This window comes from Xenopus tropicalis, chromosome 8, assembly GCF_000004195.4.
Source record: "Xenopus tropicalis strain Nigerian chromosome 8, UCB_Xtro_10.0, whole genome shotgun sequence".
Lineage (NCBI taxonomy): Eukaryota > Metazoa > Chordata > Amphibia > Anura > Pipidae > Xenopus > Xenopus tropicalis.
In genome coordinates, this window is record NC_030684.2 from 5697627 (window position 1) to 5720320 (window position 22694).

Here is a 22694-nt window from a genome sequence, read left to right on the forward strand (position 1 = left end):
GAACATTTTCTAATTGGGCCAGTGTGGTTAGTGGAGTACCGCAGGGGTCAGTCCTTGGGCCTTTGCTTTTTAACTAGTTTATTAATGACCTGGAGGTGGGCATAGACAGTACTGTTTCTATTTTTGCTGATGACACAAAATTGTGCAAAACTATAAGTTCCATGCAGGATGCTGCCGCTTTGCAGAGCGATTTGACAAAATTAGATAACTGGGCAGCAAACTGGAAAATGAGGTTCAATGTTGATAAGTGCAAAGTTATGCACTTTGGTAGAAATAATATAAACGCAAACTATCTACTGAATGGGAGTGTGTTGGGGGTTTCCTTAATGGAGAAGGATCTAGGGGTTTTTGTAGATCACAAGTTGTCTAATTCCAGGCAGTGTCATTCTGTGGCTACTAAAGCAAATAAAGTGCTGTCTTGTATAAAAAAGGGCATTGACTCAAGGGATGAGAACATAATTTTGCCCCTTTATAGGTCCCTGGTAAGGCCTCACCGTGAGTATGGGGGGCAGTAACAGTGAGTATGGGGGGCAGTTTTGGGCTCCAGTCCTTAAGAAGGATATTAATGAGCTGGAGAGAGTGCAGAGACTGCAACTAAACTGGTAAAGGGGATGGAAGATTTAAGCTACGAGGTTAGACTGTCAGGGTTGGGGTTGTTTTCTCTGGAAAAGAGGCGCTTGCGAGGGGACATGATTACTCTGTACAAGTACATTAGAGGGGATTATAGGCAGTTGGGGGATGTTCTTTTTTCCCATAAAAACAATCAACGCACCAGAGGCCCCCCCTTTAGATTAGAGGAACGGAGCTTCCATTTGAAGCACCGTAGGTGGTTCCTCACAGTGAGGGCAGTGAGGGGGTTGGGGAATGCCCTGCCGGGGGATGTTGGGTAGGGGGTTCCTCACGGTGAGGGCAGTGAGGGGGTTGGGGAATGCCCTGCCGGGGGATGTTGGGTAGGGGGTTCCTCACAGTGAGGGCAGTGAGGGGGTTGGGGAATGCCCTGCCGGGGGATGTTGGGTAGGGGGTTCCTCACGGTGAGGGCAGTGAGGGGTTGGGGAATGCCCTGCCGGGGGATGTTGGGTAGGGGGTTCCTCACGGTGAGGGCAGTGAGGGGGTTGGGGAATGCCCTGCCGGGGGATGTTGGGTAGGGGGTTCCTCACGGTGAGGGCAGTGAGGGGGTTGGGGAATGCCCTGCCGGGGGATGTTGGGTAGGGGGTTCCTCACGGTGAGGGCAGTGAGGGGGTTGGGGAATGCCCTGCCGGGGGATGTTGGGTAGGGGGTTCCTCACGGTGAGGGCAGTGAGGTTGGGGAATGCCCTTCCTAGTGATGGGGTAATGGCAGATTCTGTTAATGCCTATAAGAGGGGCCTGGATGAGTTCTTGATCAATCAGAATATCCAAGGCTATTGTGATACTAATACCTACAGTTAGTACTAGTGGTTGTATTTATAGTTTATGTATGTGAGTGTATAGATTGGTAGGTGTGGGTTAGGTGTGCTGGGTTTACTTGGATGGGTTGAACTTGATGGACACTGGTCTTTTTTCAACCCTATGTAACTATGTAACTATGGTTACATAGACATTGTAGACATAGACAACTTATGTAGAGTCCTGGGCGTCTCCACATCAAAGGGCCCCAAGAGGGAAGAACTAAGCTAAAAGTACAATGGACGTATATATATTCAATGTGCTCATCATTGATGTCCAACTTGCACTTTAAAAAGACCATTATGGTCTTCACCCAACAGGACTTGAACTCCTGGATGCCTGGTTAGATATTGGTTAAGTAGACATTGCTCATCAATATGGTCTTCACCCAACAGGACTTGAACTCCTGGATGCCTGGTTAGATATTGGTTAAGTAGACATTGCTCATCAATATGGTCTTCACCCAACAGGACTTGAACTCCTGGATGCCTGGTTAGATATTGGTTAAGTAGACATTGCTCATCAATATGGTCTTCACCCAACAGGACTTGCACTCCTGGATGCCTGGTTAGATATTGGTTAAGTAGACATTGCTCATCATTGATGTCCAACTTGCACTTTAAAAAGGCCATTATGGTCTTCACCCAACAGGACTTGCACTCCTAGATGCCTGGTTAGATATTGGTTAAGTAGACATTGCTCATCATTGATGTCCAACTTGCACTTTAAAAAGGCCATTATGGTCTTCACCCAACAGGACTTGCACTCCTGGATGCCTGGTTAGGTAGACCATCACTTATACACGTATATGGGCCAATGGAGTTATTGGGTCTTTGAGGTTTGGGCATAGACTTTAGCTAAGGGCAAGCACTGGTTCTCTCCTGGTCAGGATCAAGCATAACATTTAATACCTTCTACTTGGTGGGTTGAAGATATGCACTGTTCCTGGGGTGTATGATGTGGTTGAATGAGCAAGAAGAGTCCTATTTCCCATAAAAGAACATTCTAGAGCTTGTCTGGCCCCTTGACTGGCATTTAGAAAATTAGTGAGGAGCACAGGAGAGATATAGCAAGTGTAATTCAGCTTGGTGCCCCCGTGTGATTTTTGTGACCCAAGGGTGACTTGTAATTAAACTCGTTGTCTTCTCCAAGTTTTTTGGGACCCTAAAGGCCATTTTCTTCTTCTCAGGCCACTGTTACCCTTTAATTATAAAAGTAACCTTCTGAAATTGGCAGCAAGTAACCTACAGCCGTCCAACATATAAATCACCTGACACAAGTGTCGGCGCCGAGGAAGTTCTCTCTGTAGATCAGCGCAACCAATCTCTCTCCCTCCAGTGCCCCCATCTGTACATAACATCCGTTAGAGCCAGTAATTAGTGAAAGCACGTCTATAAATGATTGCAACGAGGCAGAGAAAAGAAAAGCCAATTAGCTCTTTGGGACTAAGAGAATTCATCTTACAATTCAAAGTAATTTCCATGTCGACAGTTAGAAAAATGTAAGGTTTCCAGTCTGTGGTTGAGTACCTTGCGGAAGCCCTGAGGGAGAACTTGAGGAGGCTGGACTTCTGCAGTGGGCATTGAGTGCTGGAGCTGGTAGGGTGGAGGTTGGTGGATGGTCTGGTAGGACAGTGTGTTCCACTTTAAATTAGACTTCTCCATCTCCCTGCCACCATTCTGCCCACCTCAGTTGGGGTCCCTTCCATGATGATATCACATCTGTGTTTCAGGGTGGTCTTCAGGTAGAGGGGGCCTCAGCTCCTTCTCTTTTATCCTGAGAATGCTAGAGCAGGAATGGTGGAGGTTGGTGAGACCCCTTTAGTTTCTTTGGTTGTCCCTCTCCTGTTTTGTTTTTACCATGTCAACAATTACGGTCTCTGAAGATCACTAGAAAAATGTCAAGTTACCAGTGGAACAGTTAGTCTTCCAGTCTCTGAGTTCATGTAGAAAGTTCTGAGGTAGAACTTGTGGAGACTGGACTTTTGCAGTGGGCATTGGGCAGGTTGCTGAATGCTGGTAGGGTGGATGGTCTGGTAGGACAGTATACTCTCAAATTAGGCTTCTCCATCTCCCTGCCACCATTCTGCCCACCTCAGTTGGTGTCACTTCCATGATGATATCACATTTATGTTTCAGGGTGGTCTTCAAGTAGAGGGGCCCTCAGCTCCTCCTCTTTTATCCTAAGAATGCTGGAGCAGGAAGGGTGGAGGTTGGTGAGACCCCTTTAGTTTCATTGCTTGTCCATCTCCTGTTTTTTTTTTTTACCATGTCAACAATTACCGTCTCTGAAGATCACTAGAAAAATGTCAAGTTACCAGTGGAACAGTAAGTCTTACAGTCTCTGGTTGAGTTCATGTAGAAAGTTCTGAGGTAGAACTTGTGGAGACTGGACTTTTGCAGTGGGCATTGGGCAGGTTGCTGAATGCTGGTAGGGTTGAGGTTGGTGGAAGGTCTGATAGGACAGTATACTCTCAAATAAGGCTTCTCGGAGGCCCCCCTTACCTGAAGACCACCCTACCAGGTCTGGTAGGACAGTGTGCCCTACTTCAAACCTGACATTTTTCTACAGATCTTCAGAGTCAATAATTGTTGACATGGTTCTTCACCTCCTTACCACCATTCTACAACTACTTCCCAATTCAGTGGACATCTCTTCCATGATGATATCAGAGTGGGTTGCAGGACGGGAGGCCCTTAGCTCCTGCTCTTTCATCCTGAGACCCCTTTAGAGTCTTTGGTTGTCCCTCTCCTGCTTTTGTACCATGTCAACAATTACTGCCACTGATGACCGCTAGAAAAATGTCAGATTTCAAGTTAAACAAGAAGTCTTCTGCTGTGTGGTTGAGTGCTTTGAAGTAGAACTTGTGGAGAATTGACTTATGCAGTGGGCTTTGGGCAGGTTGCTGAATGCTGGAGCAGGAAGGGTAGAGGGTGGTGGGTGGAATGTCCTGCCAGGTCTGGTAGGACACTCTACTCTACTTTAATTTAGGCTTCTCCACCTCATTACCACCATTCTGCCCACCTCAGTTGACGTCCTTCCATGATGATATCACATGTGTGTTTCAGGGTGGTCTGCAGGTACTGGGGCCCTCAGCTCCTCCTCTTTAATCCTGAGACCCCTTTAGTTTCTTTGGTTGTCCCTCTCTTATTATATTACTGTGACCTGGCTGTTGTGTTGCTATTGCCCCATTGCCAGCATCATGAGGAAATCAACCCCGCCCCCCAATGCACTCAAGCTCATTTCTCTATGTTACGGTTCTTTAAAGTACTAACTGGAGACCAGTATTTATATCCATGGCAACTAGTAAGACGAGAGGGGGGAAATAGCCCATTACGTGAGGCTGCTGGAAACCAGTTCTATGTATTAATAAGATTTATCCCCACGACAGCACAGGGGTTGGTGGCTTCCTGAGGATGCTGGGAGTTAGAGTTGGCTTGTACTAGAGGAAGGGCTGTACCATTACAGAGGGGGGGGTGTATCTAGTCACACATATATTTATTATTATAGGCCTATGGTACATAGCCAATGAGCAGTTTGTATGTAGGAGCAGCTGACTCCTCATTGTGTCTATAGAAATATCCGTGTTGTTGGTCTCGGCACTCGTGGGAGGAAATTACATGCAGCCCCCTGATCTCTACCATAAATACACAACTTGCCTCGTGAGATCCTTATATGTTCAGCAATAATGCACATAAAGTTACCCCAGTTGCCCTATAGTAAGGCAGTAAAAGAACCCTTGGGTACTGATGCGCCCATAGTGTGAAGAACATCATTTGGGTTTGAGGGCCCTACAATGTTCTGCTGTGGTGGGACTCTGGGTTATGATTGGCTTATTAGACCGGAGTTGGGCAATCTCTTCCTTCTGTAGCACCCACCTTGGGACATTGCACCTAAAACACATTCCAGGAGTGCTGCCCAACTTCTGTGGTACCAAGAGCCGGAATTTTTTCGGGCCAATAATGGAGGTCAGATTTGCCACTCCCCCATTTTGAACAAACATTGTTAAGACCATATCCACATTAGTGGTGGTCACATAGGAAGAGGTTCATCAAGTCGTATTAAGCCACACCCTCAAATCCATATGGCGCCCCCTCCCCTGTGGATTGCACAGCAACCACCAGCACATAATTACACATCTTAAGGGCCCCCTAATGACTTTTAACAAATGGATAAACCTCTGTCAGGTTACCTTCCCACCTGCAGCATAGGGCAGGGAGAGTATGGCACACACAGGCAGCATAGGGCAGGGAGGGTATGGCACACACAGGCAGCATAGGGCAGGGAGGGTATGGCACACACAGGCAGCATAGGGCAGGGAGGGTATGGCACACACAGGCAGCATAGGGCAGGCAGAGTATGGCACACACAGGCAGCATAGGACAGGGAGGGTATGGCACACACAGGCAGCATAGGACAGGGAGGGTATGGCACTCACAGGCAGCATAGGGCAGGCAGAGTATGGCACACACAGGCAGCATAGGGCAGGCAGAATATGGCACACACAGGCAGCATAGGGCAGGCAGAGTTTGGCACAGAGGCAGCATAGGGCAGGCAGAGTATGGCACACACAGGCAGCATAGGGCAGGCAGAGTATGGCACACACAGGCAGCATAGGGCAGGCAGAGTATGGCACACACAGGCAGCATAGGACAGGGAGGGTATGGCACACACAGGCAGCATAGGGCAGGCAGAATATGGCACACACAGGCAGCATAGGGCAGGCAGAGTATGGCACACACAGGCAGCATAGGGCAGGCAGAGTATGGCACACACATTTAGGTCAAAGACACACGTGGTGATCAGTAGCCGCGACTTGTATAGTAACCTATGGTGGGAAAGTTGCTGTGATTAGTCGCTGTGCCTTTTTTAAAAGTTGCAGTTACCAATCACCCCATGTGTCTTCACCTTTAAAGCTTACACAAAGGTAAGCAGCCACAGCAGCCAGACATAAGGGGGGGGGGGGGGGTAGCTCTAGGCCTCCAGTTGGACAGCTCTGCCTTAGCTTTCACTTGCCATTAGTGACATGTTTTATCTCAAACTGCCGTGTCAGAACAGATATATCGCCGGCAGCTATTTCATAAATGATGTCCTGCTGTAAAACACTGCGGTGGCTAAAAAGCCCCACAATTACGATGCTATCTCTGCCGGGACTTGGGATAGACTCTATGGTAATACAATTAGGAAGGAGGATTCACCAGCCATGAGTTTGCTGCAAATTCTGTGCTACAAAGTTGCAGAGAAGCAGAACCCCATACACAGCACACCGTGCCGCCGAACACTAAATTTAGATACAATAAATTCCCCATAGGAATCATTTTTACGCCTTAATCTGAAATGTTCAGTCGCTTAATTACAGCGCACAACAGAGCCGGGGCTTTTAGCGCCAAATTGCTCTATGATTAAATCAATTGCCAGCGGAGGGGTTATTTAAATATTAAAAAGCCGCTCGAACAATATTCCGTGTTCCTTATAAATAAGCCTCTCACTCAGGTTCCATTATTCTGAGGAACGGCGCCCTCCGGCTGTAGAAAAATCCCAATTAGAAGTCGCTTTCCCGCAGGGCGATGATTTACAGCGCTTGTCATAAAGTGAAAAGCAAATGTCACAATTACAGCGGCGCTGGGATCCAGCGTGATTGGCCGTCACCTCGCCTGGCAGCCTGTAATTATTATGGTATCGGATTAGGTACGTAGGTAGGCGCCGGCACGGGGCTAAATGCCACCCGCGGTTTTCGGCAGAATTTGTCGGATCAGGTATAGTGGGATGGACTATTTTATTCTTGCGTCTACACCAGGGGTGGGGAAACTTTTATGGCTCAGGGGCCACATTGACATTGACTGGCCAGGCCAGCGTTACGCCCAGGGCTGCCATCAGAAATTATGGGGCCTCTCAGCTCCACTCCCCAGCATCCTCCCCACCCCAGCATCCTCCCCAACATCCTCCAGCTCCTCCCCAGCATCCTGCAGCTCCACCCCCAGCATCCTCCAGCTCCCTCCCAGCATCCTCCAGCTCCACTCCCCAGCATCCTCCAGCTCCATTCCCCAGCATCCTCCAGCTCCCTCCCAGCATCCTGTAGCTCCCCACCCCAGCATCCTCCCAAACATTCTCCAGCTCCCCCCCAGCATCTCTCAGCTCCACTCCCCAGCATCCTGCAGCTCCCCACCCCAGCATCCTCCCCAACATCCTCCAGCTCCCCCCAGCATCCTCCCCAGCATCCTCCAGCTCCTCCCCAGCATCCTGCAGCTCCTCCCCAGCATCCTGCAGCTCCACCCCCAGCATCCTCCAGCTCCCTCCCAGCATCCTCCAGCTCCACTCCCCAGCATCCTCCAGCTCCACTCCCCAGCATCCTCCAGCTCCCTCCCAGCATCCTGTAGCTCCCCACCCCAGCATCCTCCCAAACATTCTCCAGCTCCCCCCCAGCATCTCTCAGCTCCACTCCACAGCATCCTGCAGCTCCCCACCCCAGCATCCTCCCCAACATCCTCCAGCTCCCCCCCAGCATCCTTCAGCTCCACTCCCCAGCATCCTGCAGTTCCCAGCCAGCATCCTCCCCAACATCCTCCAGCTCCCTCCCAGCATCCTGCAGCTCCCCGCCAGCATCCTCCCCAACATCCTCCAGCTCCCTTCCAGCATGCTCCAGCTCCCCCCCAGCATCCTCCAGCTCCACTCCCCAGCATCCTCCAGCTCCCTCCCAGCATCCTCTAGCTCCACTCTCCAGCATCCTCCAGCTCTAGTCCCCAGCATCCTGCAGCTCTCCACGTTAGTATCCTCCCACCAGCTCCCCCCAGCATCCTCCAGCTCTATTCCCCAGCATCCTGCAGCTCTCCACCCTAGCATCCTCCCACCAGCTCCCCCCAGCGACCTGCAGTTCCCTCCTGACTTCACGCGCACGCATTGGGTGCAACCAATCAGGGCCCGTAATTCTTTAAAGGGGGCCGGAGTCAGCAGGCCGGATTGAAAAGGCCAATGGATGTGGCTCATGGGCCATAGTTTGCCCACCCCTGGTCTACACAGTTAATGTATTTCAATGCGGGAAAAGAAATGTACACAACGCACCCGAGGCGGTATGCAGCATTCGCGTCCGACGGTTGCTTTGCGTCAGATGGAGAAAATAATGTAGTTTCCGATTTTTTTTTTATCAGTCCCATTATATTTTGACGCGCAGGACTACGCGCGATTAGTGATAAGTGAATCTGTCACTTTCACTTTGCAAAATGGCAAAGAATTAGCGAAACGCGGTGTTGCATGTCTTTCTTTCATCACACCACCGCGCCCCTTTTGCACGTGGCCGCGCCCTTTTGTTGACTCGACCGTGCCTATTTTGACGCGACTGGGTTAGTAATAAGCTCATTTTTTCGGCAGGCATGGATTCGCAGCAAATTTCCAAATTTCGCCATTGGCGAGTTGTTTCGTAAAACTTTGAGTAACAAATGGGCACGTTTGTGTCAAAATGGGCAAAAAAGACATGGGTGACAAAAAACCTGCGGGCAACAAAAAAAGATGTGGGAGACACCCTTTTCCCCACTTTTCCTCACTACCCACCCCCCCAATTGTTCTGATGAGGCAACTGCTATGAGAAATGGCGCCCTCTCTGGTGAGTGAATGTCATTGCATATGGCAACAGGCTGGTTTGGCCAATGGCTTGGAACCATAGGCCGGGGAACTACAGAGCCTGTGTCCTTGCCTAACCCAATTGGTTCTGTATTTAGCTTTATTGATTTGCCAACCACTATGGAATGGATAGGAGCAAAGGGCAGCCCCTGTGGCAGCTGGGTAATCAATACCAGGGAAACCAGATACAAGCCCTCCTATTGGGGGAAACAGTAGACTCGATTGATTGGTACAATTTCCTTTTGCCTGCCTTGTAGTGTGTGTGTGTGTGTATATAGATATATAGTGAATAAAGTACCCCCTGTTGTAACATATAGGGATATTATAAGTCACAGAGGAGTTCCTTATAATATATAGTGAATAAAGTACCCCCTGTTGTAACATATAGGGATATTATAAGCCCCCGAGGGGTTCCTTATAATATATAGTGAATAAAGTGCCCCCTGTTGTAACATATAGGGATATTATAAGCCCCCGAGGGGTTCCTTATAATATATAGTGAATAAAGTGCCCCCTATTGTAACATATAGGGATATTATAAGCCCCCGAGGGGTTCCTTATAATATATAGTGAATAAAGTACCCCCTGTTGTAACATATAGGGATATTATAAGCCCCCGACAAGTTCCTTATAATATATAGTGAATAAAGTACCCCCTATTGTAACATATAAGGATATTATAAGGCACAGAGGAGTTCCTTATAATATATAGTGAATAAAGTGCCCCCTATTGTAATATATAGGGATATTATAAGCCCCCGAGGGGTTCCTTATAATATATAGTGAATAAAGTGCCCCCTATTGTAACATATAGGGATATTATAAGCCCCCGAGGGGTTCCTTATAATATATAGTGAATAAAGTACCCCCTATTGTAACATATAGGGATATTATAAGTCCCCGAGGAGTTCCTTATAATATATAGTGAATAATGTACCCCCTATTGTAACATATAGGGATATTATAAGCCCCCGAGGGGTTCCTTATAATATATAGTGAATAAAGTGCCCCCTATTGTAACATAGGGATATTATAAGCCCCCGAGGAGTTCCTTATAATATATAGTGAATAAAGTACCCCCTATTGTAACATATAGGGATATTATAAGCCCCCGAGGAGTTCCTTATAATATATAGTGAATAAAGTGCCCCCTATTGTAACATAGGGATATTATAAGCCCCCGAGGGGTTCCTTATAATATATAGTGAATAAAGTGCCCCCTATTGTAACATATAGGGATATTATAAGCCCCCGAGGAGTTCCTTATAATATATAGTGAATAAAGTGCCCCCTATTGTAACATATAGGGATATTATAAGCCCCCGAGGAGTTCCTTATAATATATAGTGAATAAAGTACCCCCTATTGTAACATATAGGGATATTATAAGCCCCCGAGGAGTCCAAGACCATATAAAGGTACGAGGATGAAGGCGGAGTCATGGAACTCCGAGGTGACTTCTAATATCCTTATATTTTACAACAGGGGGAACTTTATTACAATATACAAGTTTCGGTGAGTCATGTGACAGAAATGACATCACTAAGCTCCGATTATAACTGATGACATCACTAAGCACCGTTTATCAGGATATAATTTACAGTTTGCTCCCATAGGAAATGACCCAACTGTATATTATATATAATGAAGGTTCCTCCCCCCTAATTGGGAAGCAGTTGAGCCTCATTGGCTGGTGGGCTTGGGAAGGGTCTATAAAATCCTCCCCTTTCATTTCTATGGCATCCCCTTGGCATCTTGTTGGCATCCCCTTGGCACGCTGAGCTGGTTAATGAGCTGCACTTGGCTGGTACATGGCGGGGCATGCCTGGCACCCATATCCGCGTTGGTTCCGTCACTGTATGAATATGTCGGTGTTTTTATCTCCTTTGTGCCCCACGTGGGTGTAGGAATCATACAGAAGAATTCAGCCTGGATCGCTCATACTCACAGTGAGTTGGCACTCGCATGGCTGCATGATAATGGGAACTCGTCTATCCTGGCACCTCCTGGTACTCTCCCCATGGCTAATCCGCCCCTTTAAATAGAAACTGCCCCATCCCACATGCCCATTTCCCCACCCCCTACGCCCATTCCCCCGCCTAGCCTGCCAATTTACCCACCCCATACGCCCATTCCCCTGCCTAGCCCTGCCCATTTCCCCACCCCATAAGCCCATTCCCCTGCCTAGCCCTGCCCATTTCCCCACCCCATACGCCCATTCCCCTGCCTAGCCCTGCCCATTTCCCCACCCCATACGCCCGTTTCCCCACCCCATACGCCCATTTCCCCACCCCATAAGCCCATTCCCCTGCCTAGCCCTGCCCATTTCCCCACCCCATACGCCCATTCCCCTGCCTAGCCCTGCCCATTTCCCCACCCCATACGCCCGTTTCCCCACCCCATACGCCCATTTCCCCACCCCATACGCCCATTCCCCTGCCTAGCCCTGCCCATTTCCCCACCCCATACGCCCATTCCCCTGCCTAGCCCTGCCCATTTCCCCACCCCATACACCCATCCCCCTGCCTAGCCCTGCCCATTTCCCCACCCCATGACGTTATCACCCGCCCCATGACGTTATCACCCGCCCCCAAGTGACATCATTTCCCGCCCCCCAAACCCAAAGGTCGGTATTCTAAAGAAAAAAAGCTGGAAACCCTAGTAAGGGGGTAAGTGTAGGCCCTGTTGTAGCTTCCGTTTGCCCCCATTCCCTGAGTGGTGTTTAGGGGGCAATGGGGCACTGGGGAAAAACCCAATGGGCCCCGGCCCCCATGAGTTCTTCTGCTGACCCACACCCCTGTGGTTCACCGCAGAGCAAGGATTCGGCGGAACCAAATACTTGGTTGGATTCGGCCCGAATCCCTAATTATAGTTCCCCTTTAAATGTCACTGCTTTCCCAGCATGCTCACTGGGTGGAGGCTGATAGATAAGGTAACATAGGGAGACAGCACAGAATTTCAATTGGCAGAGCCTCCCCCCCCCCAAACAGAGCACTGAGTCAGGGCTGCGTGGGAAGGAACCTCCATAGGCAGCTTTTCCCCATTGCCTGCTGTGCTGCCTGCGCTCTCAGACTGCACTCAGCCCATTAGCAATGCTTATTTCTGCTCTGTATTCACCTTGTGCCTCAGTCATTACAATTAGGCCCGGTCTATAAATATGTCCAATGTGGGGGCTGAATGTTTTACACATATTTGTTCCATTGGTCGACAGCAATATGGAAGCCCCGCCCTCCCAAGAGGCGAGTCAGATTGTGCAAATCAGACATTTGGCCCCCGGGCCGGTGCCATGTAGAGCACTTGGTTGCAAACCTATGGCCCCAAAGGATTTTGTCCTTGGCCCAATTAGATTATCGCTTTCAGCTGAAGCACGGATTGGCCGAACGTTAGGTCCAAATAGCGGGCCAATGGGAAGCCTAGGTCTAGAACATGAGTTATTTTGCTGCAGCTTCACTAGTTGGTTATGTTCTGGGAACGTTGGGTCGGATCAGCCGAGCCCAAAGCCTCCGAGGTATTAATAATTACAGGAAATACTGTTCCGCTAATTGGCCGCCAATTGAGTTCTCCCATTAACGTCTATTACCGTCAGGCACAAGTCTCCCTAATTGGCCCGGGGGATTAAAAGGTCGGGAACAAAGGCACCGGCTACTGAATCAAACTCCAGTAATGGAAATATCCCGAACGCATTCCAGTTACTGTGCCACGGCCCCTAATTGGTGCTTCTGTGATCTCTAAATCTCTATCCCCCCGATATATCTATATGTCTGGGGATGGGCTTGTTGGAGGTGAGCCTAGAACTTGTCCCCAGAGGTCTTGGTAACATGTTCCTCTTGGCCACACCGTATGTTCTTCTTACACTACATGTTCCTCTTGGCCACACCGTATGTTCTTCTTACACTACATGTTCCTCTTGGCCTCACCGTATGTTCTTCTTACACTACATGTTCCTCTTGGCCTCACCGTATGTTCTTCTTACACTACATGTTCCTCTTGGCCTCACCGTATGTTCTTCTTACACTACGTATGTTCTTCTTACACTACATACACCGTATGTTCTTCTTACACTACATGTTCCTCTAGGCCAAACTGAATGTTCTTCTTACACTACATGTTCCTCTTGCCCCACCGTATGTTCTTCTTACACTACATGTTCCTCTAGGCCAAACTGAATGTTCTTCTTACACTACATGTTCCTCTTGGCCTTCTTACACTACATGTTCCTTCTTACACTACATGTTCCTCTTGGCCAAACTGAATGTTCTTCTTACACTACATGTTCCTCTTGGCCACACCGTATGTTCTTCTTACACTACATGTTCCTCTAGGCCAAACTGAATGTTCTTCTTACACTACATGTTCCTCTTGGCCCCACCGTATGTTCTTCTTACACTACATGTTCCTCTTGGCCAAACTGAATGTTCTTCTTACACTACATGTTCCTCTTGGCCCCACCGTATGTTCTTCTTACACTACATGTTCCTCTTGGCCAAACTGAATGTTCTTCTTACACTACATGTTCCTCTTGGCCACACTGTATGTTCTTCTTACACTACATGTTCCTCTAGGCCCCACCGTATGTTCTTCTTACACTACATGTTCCTCTTGGGCCCCCACCGTATGTTCTTCTTTACACTACATGTTCCTCTAGGCCTCACCGTATGTTCTTCTTACACTACATGTTCCTCTTGGCCAAACTGAATGTTCTTCTTACACTACATGTTCCTCTTGGCCCCACCGTATGTTCTTCTTACACTACATGTTCCTCTTGCCAACTGAATGTTCTTCTTACACTACATGTTCCTCTTGGCCCCACCGTAGTTCTTCTTACACTACATGTTCCTCTTGGCCAAACTGAATGTTCTTCTTACACTACATGTTCCTCTTGGCCCCACCGTATGTTCTTCTTACACTACATGTTCCTCTTGGCCCCACCGTATGTTCTTCTTACACTACATGTTCCTCTTGGCCCCACCGTATGTTCTTCTTACACTACATGTTCCTCTTGGCCCCACCGTATGTTCTTCTTACACTACATGTTCCTCTTGGCCCCACCGTATGTTCTTCTTACACTACATGTTCCTCTTGGCCCCACCGTATGTTCTTCTTACACTACATGTTCCTCTAGGCCCCACCGTATGTTCTTCTTACACTACATGTTCCTCTTGGCCCCACCGTATGTTCTTCTTACACTACATGTTCCTCTTGGCCCCACCGTATGTTCTTCTTACACTACATGTTCCTCTAGGCCTCACCGTATGTTCTTCTTACACTACATGTTCCTCTTGGCCAAACTGAATGTTCTTCTTACACTACATGTTCCTCTTGGCCCCACCGTATGTTCTTCTTACACTACATGTTCCTCTTGGCCAAACTGAATGTTCTTCTTACACTACATGTTCCTCTTGGCCCCACCGTATGTTCTTCTTACACTACATGTTCCTCTTGGCCAAACTGAATGTTCTTCTTACACTACATGTTCCTCTTGGCCACACTGTATGTTCTTCTTACACTACATGTTCCTCTTGGCCCCACCGTATGTTCTTCTTACACTACATGTTCCTCTTGGCCCCACCGTATGTTCTTCTTACACTACATGTTCCTCTTGGCCCCACCGTATGTTCTTCTTACACTACATGTTCCTCTTGGCCCCACCGTATGTTCTTCTTACACTACATGTTCCTCTTGGCCCCCACCGTATGTTCTTCTTACACTACATGTTCCTCTTGGCCCCACCGTATGTTCTTCTTACACTACATGTTCCTCTTGGCCCCACCGTATGTTCTTCTTACACTACATGTTCCTCTTGGCCCCACCGTATGTTCTTCTTACACTACATGTTCCTCTTGGCCCCACCGTATGTTCTTCTTACACTACATGTTCCTCTTGGCCCCACCGTATGTTCTTCTTACACTACATGTTCCTCTTGGCCCCACCGTATGTTCTTCTTACACTACATGTTCCTCTTGGCCTCACCGTATGTTCTTCTTACACTACATGTTCCTCTTGGCCTCACTATATTCCTTCTTTGTGTTGAGTCTTTCTGTTAAATTCATTCTCCCCTAAGAATAATGGAAGTGCTAAAGTTTGTCTTTGTTTATGGCTGTTTTGCACCGTAGCCGCGTGTGTGTCAAAATATCAATTATTCAGTTCAGCTCATCACATCTGAGGCTTTTAACTGTGACAGCATTGTACTGACAGCCGTAATAACGACTAATGATGTATAATTGATGTGCAGTGATTGAGATGGTTCTGTGAGTGCCACTTACTGTATCCACGAGATTCTCTGCTCTCATATACTGCATCTAGTCTGTGTCTCCCTCCCTCATATATAGGCTTTGTGTGCCCTGTAACAAGGTTACAGATATATAGAAACATTGGGGTAACAGTCACCCCGCTATAGTTCCAGGGGTACCCAGGGCACAAATAAGCACTCACCCCAAATCCCCCCCTAACCGGCCTTCAGGCTGGGCCCCCTTAGCCCATAACAAGGTTACAGATATATAGAAACATTGGGGTAACAGTCACCCCGCTATAGTTCAAGGGGTACCCAGGGCACAAATAAGCACTCACCCCAAATCCCCCCCCTAACTGGCCTTCAGGCTGGGCCCCCTTAGCCCATAACAAGGTTACAGATATATAGAAACATTGGGGTAACAGTCACCCCGCTATAGTTCCAGGGGTACCCAGGGCACAAATAAGCACTCACCCCAAATCCCCCCCTAACTGGCCTTCAGGCTGGGCCCCCTTAGCCCATAACAAGGTTACAGATATATAGAAACATTGGGGTAACAGTCACCCCTCTATAGTTCCAGGGGTACCCAGGGTACAAATAAGCACTCACCCCAAATCCCCCCCTAACTGGCCTTCAGGCTGGGCCCCCTTAGCCCATAACAAGGTTACAGATATATAGAAACATTGGGGTAACAGTCACCCTGCTATAGTTCCAGGGGTACCCAGGGCACAATAAGCACTCACCCCAAATCCCCCCTAACTGGCCTTCAGGCTGGGCCCCCTTAGCCCATAACAAGGTTACAGATATATAGAAACATTGGGGTAACAGTCACCCCGCTATAGTTCCAGGGGTACCCAGGGCACAAATAAGCACTCACCCCAAATCCCCCCCTAACTGGCCTTCAGGCTGGGCCCCCTTAGCCCATAACAAGGTTACAGATATATAGAAAACATTGGGGTAACAGTCACCCCGCTATAGTTCCAGGGGTACCCAGGGCACAAATAAGCACTCACCCCAAATCCCCCCCTAACTGGCCTTCAGGCTGGGCCCCCTTAGCCCATAACAAGGTTACAGATATATAGAAACATTGGGGTAACAGTCACCCCTCTATAGTTCCAGGGGTACCCAGGGCACAAATAAGCACTCACCCCAAATCCCCCCCTAACTGGCCTTCAGGCTGGGCCCCCTTAGCCCATAACAAGGTTACAGATATATAGAAACATTGGGGTAACAGTCACCCCGCTATAGTTCCAGGGGTACCCAGGGTACAAATAAGCACTCACCCCAAATCCCCCCCTAACTGGCCTTCAGGCTGGGCCCCCTTAGCCCATAACAAGGTTACAGATATATAGAAACATTGGGTAACAGTCACCCCGCTATAGTTCCAGGGGTACCCAGGGCACAAATAAGCACTCACCCCCAAATCCCCCCCTAACTGGCCTTCAGGCTGGGCCCCCTTAACCCATAACAAGGTTACAGATATATGGAAACATTGGGGTAACAGTCACCCCGCTATAGTTCCAGGGGTACCCAGGGCACAAATAAGCACTCACCCCAAATCCCCCCTAACTGGCCTTCAGGCTGGGCCCCCTTAGCCCATAACAAGGTTACAGATATATAGAAACATTGGGGTAACAGTCACCCCGCTATAGTTCCAAGGGTACCCAGGGCACAAATAAGCACTCACCCCAAATCCCCCCCTAACTGGCCTTCAGGCTGGGCCCCCTTAGCCCATAACAAGGTTACAGATATATAGAAACATTGGGGTAACAGTCACCCCGCTATAGTTCCAGGGGTACCCAGGGTACAAATAAGCACTCACCCCAAATCCCCCCCTAACTGGCCTTCAGGCTGGGCCCCCTTAGCCCATAACAAGGTTACAGATATATAGAAACATTGGGGTAACAGTCACCCCGCTATAGTTCCAGGGGTACCCAGGGCACAAATAAGCACTCACCCCAAATCCCCCCCTAACTGGCCTTCAGGCTGAGCCCCCTTAGCCCATAACAAGGTTACAGATATATAGAAACATTGGGGTAACAGTCACCCCGCTATAGTTCCAGGGGTACCCAGGGCACAAATAAGCACTCACCCCAAATCCCCCCCTAACTGGCCTTCAGGCTGGGCCCCCTTAGCCCATAACAAGGTTACAGATATATAGAAACATTGGGGTAACAGTCACCCCGCTATAGTTCCAGGGGTACCCAGGGCACAAATAAGCACTCACCCCAAATCCCCCCCTAACTGGCCTTCAGGCTGGGCCCCCTTAGCCCATAACAAGGTTACAGATATATAGAAACATTGGGGTAACAGTCACCCCGCTATAGTTCCAGGGGTACCCAGGGCACAAATAAGCACTCACCCCAAATCCCCCCCTAACTGGCCTTCAGGCTGGGCCCCCTTAGCCCATAATAAACACATGGATACTAATTGCCAGTAACGAGGAGCCAATAATCCCCACATATCGTTACCCTGCAGTTGCACTCAGCACATTATATGGATGAACATTACTCCCAATTAATGCAGCCAAGTGTTAATTAGCTATTAAGGCTCGGATCCCACCATGGTAAATTACTATATATATTAAATCTAAATGGCAGTCATTGCCTCTGATTTTTGCCGTCAACACCTCCGGCCCTGCTTGGCGGCTGCTCTGTTCCTGTCAGGAATCTCTGCCCCGGGGGGAAGGATTACCCCGTGCGCTTCCCCAGTTCTGCTTTATAATGACGAGGGGGGCAATAAGGCACCAAGTTGATAAACTGATAGCGCTCCCCATGGGGTCAGGCATGGGACCCATTGGAACACTGTGTGTCGTGGCTCTCCTCCTCCAGCCCGTAGTCTCCCTGTTTGTTTCTCCTGACAGTCTCATTGCTCCGACGCTCTCGCAGCAGCACCACATCTATCAGCTGTCACCCAGCAGAACATTGCCCCGGGGACAAGCGGGTAATTGGTTTCGGCGTGGGTGCTTCAGCAGTGTGGGAGAGCACCTACCCCTTTTCAATTGGTCTTCATTATTTATTTCTTATAGTTTTTTAATTATTTCCCTTCTTCAAACTCTTAACCTTCAAATGGGGGTCACTGACCCCGGCAGCCAAACCCTATTGCTCTGTGAGGCTCCAGTTTTATTGTTATTGTTACTTTTTATTCCTTATCTTTCTATTCAGCCCCTCCCCTATTCATATACCAACCTCTCATTCAAATCACTCCCTGGTTGCTAAGGTCATTTGAGCCCTAGCAACAGGATAACTGACCCCGGCAGCAGCGCCGGATTTCTAAATGACGCGCCCCGAGGCCGCCCCCATTCGGCGCCCCCTACCGCCCCCACCCGCAGTACGAGCGCGCATGCGCAAACCACCTCCTCCTCCCCTGCCGCCGCGCTGACGCGCATGCGCATGCGCCAAAGTTAAAACTCCCATACGGAGCAGTGGGGAGAGGTCCCCATTGCTCCGTATGGGAGCAAAATTTTAAAAATTTGCGTGCGGCGGGGCGGCATGCCGCCCCTATGTTTATGCCGCCCTAGGCCCGGGCCTTTGTGGCCTCGCCACAAATCCGGGCCTGCCCGGCAGCCAAACCCTATTGCTCTGTGAGGCTCCAATTTTATTGTTATTGTTACTTTTTATTCCTTATCTTTCTATTCAGCCCCTCCCCTATTCATATATTATTCTCTCATTCAAATCACTCCCTGGTTGCTAAGGTCATTTGAGCCCTAGCAACAGGATAACTTACCCCGGCAGCCAAACCCTATTGCTCTGTGAGGCTCCAGTTTTATTGTTATTGTTACTTTTTATTCCTTATCTTTCTATTCAGCCCCTCCCCTATTCATATATTATTCTCTCATTCAAATCACTCCCTGGTTGCTAAGGTCATTTGAGCCCTAGCAACAGGATAACTGACCCCGGCAGCCAAACCCTATTGCTCTGTGAGGCTCCAGTTTTATTGTTATTGTTACTTTTTATTCCTTATCTTTCTATTCAGCCCCTCCCCTATTCATATATTATTCTCTCATTCAAATCACTCCCTGGTTGCTAAGGTCATTTGAGCCCTAGCAACAGGATAACTGACCCCGGCAGCCAAACCCTATTGCTCTGTGAGGCTCCAGTTTTATTGTTATTGTTACTTTTTATTCCTTATCTTTCTATTCAGCCCCTCCCTTATTCATATATCAGTCTCTCATTCATACCACTCCATGGTTGCTAAGGTAATTTGGTTCCTAGCAACCAGCTGCTGAAACTCCAAACTAGTGAACAAATCTGAAATAACTAAAAAAACTACAAATAATAAAAAATGAAGACCAATTGCAAATTGTCTCAGAATATCACTCTCTACATCATACTAAAGTTAACTCAAGGTGACCAACCCCATTTAACCCTGCCCCTCAGTCTTCTCCCAACTACACTGTATACAGAAATACAGATGGGTAATATGTATTCAGCAACACCCCTCCAGCCAATGAAATAAAGACTCAAAATGGAACCTGAAAATATCTAGGAACTCAAGGTCTCCTGTTGCATGCTGGGGGACGTGCATAATTAGCTTAGGCCTGCCTCTCCTTGTCAGATCCATAAGGGGTGGAGCCACATATGTGTGGGAGTGGCCTTGTGTTTCAGGCGCAATAAGGGAATATCCAATAAAAACCAATGAGCCCTTAATAATAACACCTAATAATAATAATAATATTGGGCAGTAGATTCCCCCCGCAGCCCCCAGAGCTGACACTCTTCCCTCCCACGCCTCCCTGTTGGCTGAGCCCCTCGCTGCCTTGTTTGTATCTGTAACCGATATCCCTGGCTCTGCTCTATGGGGATATATATAGTAATCGCTCCTCACCCTGCGGGAACCCGCTGTGCCCACGTGGCACCCTGCCAATCCTACCTACCCTCTCACTATTCCCAGCAGCACCCCGGGGTCATTAATATACATATACACTCTGATAGATAGAGATGGATAGAGATAGATAGATAGATAGATGATAGATAGATAGATAGATAGATAGATAGATAGAAAGAGAGAAAGATAGAGAGAGGTAGATAGATACATAGATAGATAGATAGAAAGATAATAGATAGATAGATGATAGAAAGATAGATAGATAGATGATAGATAGATAGATGATAGATAGATGATAGATATATAGATATATAGATATATAGATATAGATGATAGATAGATAGATGATAGATAGATGATAGATATATAGATATATAGATATAGATGATAGATGATAGATGGATATAGATGATAGATAGATAGATAGATTATAGATAGATAGATGATAGATAGATGATAGATAGATGATAGATAGATGATAGATACATAGATGATAGATAGATAGATGATAGATAGATAGATGATAGATAGATGATAGATATATAGATATATAGATATATAGATATAGATGATAGATGATAGATGATAGATAGATAGATGATAGATAGATATAGATGATAGATGATAGATAGATGATAGATACATAGATGATAGATAGATAGATGATAGATAGATAGATTATAGATATATAGATATATAGATATAGATGATAGATAGATATAGATGATAGATAGATAGATAGATATAGATGATAGATAGATAGATATAGATGATAGATAGATAGATAGATATAGATGATAGATAGATAGATAGATAGATATAGATGATAGATAGATAGATAGATAGATAGATATAGATGATAGAGAGATAGATAGATAGATATAGATGATAGATAGATAGATAGATAGATAGATATAGATGATAGATAGATAGATAGAAGTTGCAGCTTTCAGATACAATTGATCTGCTTGGCCACTAGGGGGCCCCATTACTTACTCAGGAAACTCTGCCCCAGGGCAGTGACCTACAGAAACTAACAAGGCTTTCAGGTGTATGTAACTCAGCACTGACCAGCAGGAACAGCCCACTTCCCCCGGATTTAATGGAATTATTGGTACATTAGTGCTGCTTTAGAAGATGCATAAATATGGGCTTATTGCCTATCCGGCCTGACCAGTAGCCGCTCCTATTGATCCATTGGCTTTCCCTCCCAAACATTTCCTCCCTGTGTTACACTCACATAGGGTATTTAATTGCCTCTGTTTGTTTTAGTGCCGTGTCTTTAATTACTGCTGTTACTGTGTCAGGGTACTTACATACATTAGCCTTCAGCATTAGTGTGAGTAATACAGTCTGTATATGTAACCGGGTCAGCTACTAATGTAGTAGGGAGAGATGGTGCCTATAGTAGCAGTGGGGGGATAATAGCCTCTGGGAAGGGACTGGGGCTGTGGGATAGCAGGTATAGTAGGGAGGGATGGTGCCTATAGTAGCAGTGGGGGGATAATAGCCTCTGGGAAGGGACTGGGGCTGTGGGATAGCAGGTATAGTAGGGAGAGATGGTGCCTATAGTAGCAGTGGGGGGATAATAGCCTCTGGGAAGGGACTGGGGCTGTGGGATAGCAGGTATAGTAGGGAGAGATGGTGCCTATAGTAGCAGTGGGGGATAATAGCCTCTGGGAAGGGACTGGGGCTGTGGGATAGCAGGTATAGTAGGGAGAGATGGTGCCTATAGTAGCAGTGGGGATAATAGCCTCTGGGAAGGGACTGGGGCTGTGGGATAGCAGGTATAGTAGGGAGAGATGGTGCCTATAGTAGCAGTGGGGGATAATAGCCTCTGGGAAGGGACTGGGGCTGTGGGATAGCAGGTATAGTAGGGAGAGATGGTGCCTATAGTAGCAGTGGGGGGATAATAGCCTCTGGGAAGGGACTGGGGCTGTGGGATAGCAGGTATAGTAGGGAGAGATGGTGCCTATAGTAGCAGTGGGGGGATAATAGCCTCTGGGAAGGGACTGGGGCTGTGGGATAGCAGGTATAGTAGGGAGAGATGGTGCCTATAGTAGCAGTGGGGGGATAATAGCCTCTGGGAAGGGACTGGGGCTGTGGGATAGCAGGTATAGTAGGGAGAGATGGTGCCTATAGTAGCAGTGGGGGGATAATAGCCTCTGGGAAGGGACTGGGGCTGTGGGATAGCAGGTATAGTAGGGAGAGATGGTGCCTATAGTAGCAGTGGGGGGATAATAGCCTCTGGGAAGGGACTGGGGCTGTGGATAGCAGGTATAGTAGGGAGAGATGGTGCCTATAGTAGCAGTGGGGGGATAATAGCCTCTGGGAAGGGACTGGGGCTGTGGGATAGCAGGTATAGTAGGGAGAGATGGTGCCCCGTTGCTCTCAGTGAGTATCTGTGCCAGGGTCGGCTCTGTGCCAGGGGTTAAGCACTAACTAGTAACCCATATGAGGTTTCCTGCCTTGGGGAGGGCACTGAGGGAGTAAACAGGCACTGCTCGCTGAGTAACTGGGCAGGAGAAAGAAACAAAACAACAAATCTGGAAGGGGGGGCTGTACAATCTGTGAGCTGCCTTTGGGGGGCGCTATTTTAT

General features: G+C 48.0%; 1 protein-coding gene across 5 annotated transcripts in view; it reads left to right on the plus strand.

Annotated features, from left to right (window-relative positions):
* The window catches only part of kcnt1 (potassium channel, subfamily T, member 1), a 128185-nt gene that overhangs the window by 61490 nt on the left and 44001 nt on the right, over positions 1-22694 (plus strand). For 2 of the 5 annotated variants that reach the window (XM_031890261.1, NM_001170513.3), the window contains 1 exon segment: positions 10946-10987. The exons of the other annotated variants lie outside the window; for them this stretch is intronic. In XM_031890261.1, coding sequence (XP_031746121.1) covers positions 10946-10987 — 42 coding nt within the window. 5 annotated transcript variants of the gene reach the window in all.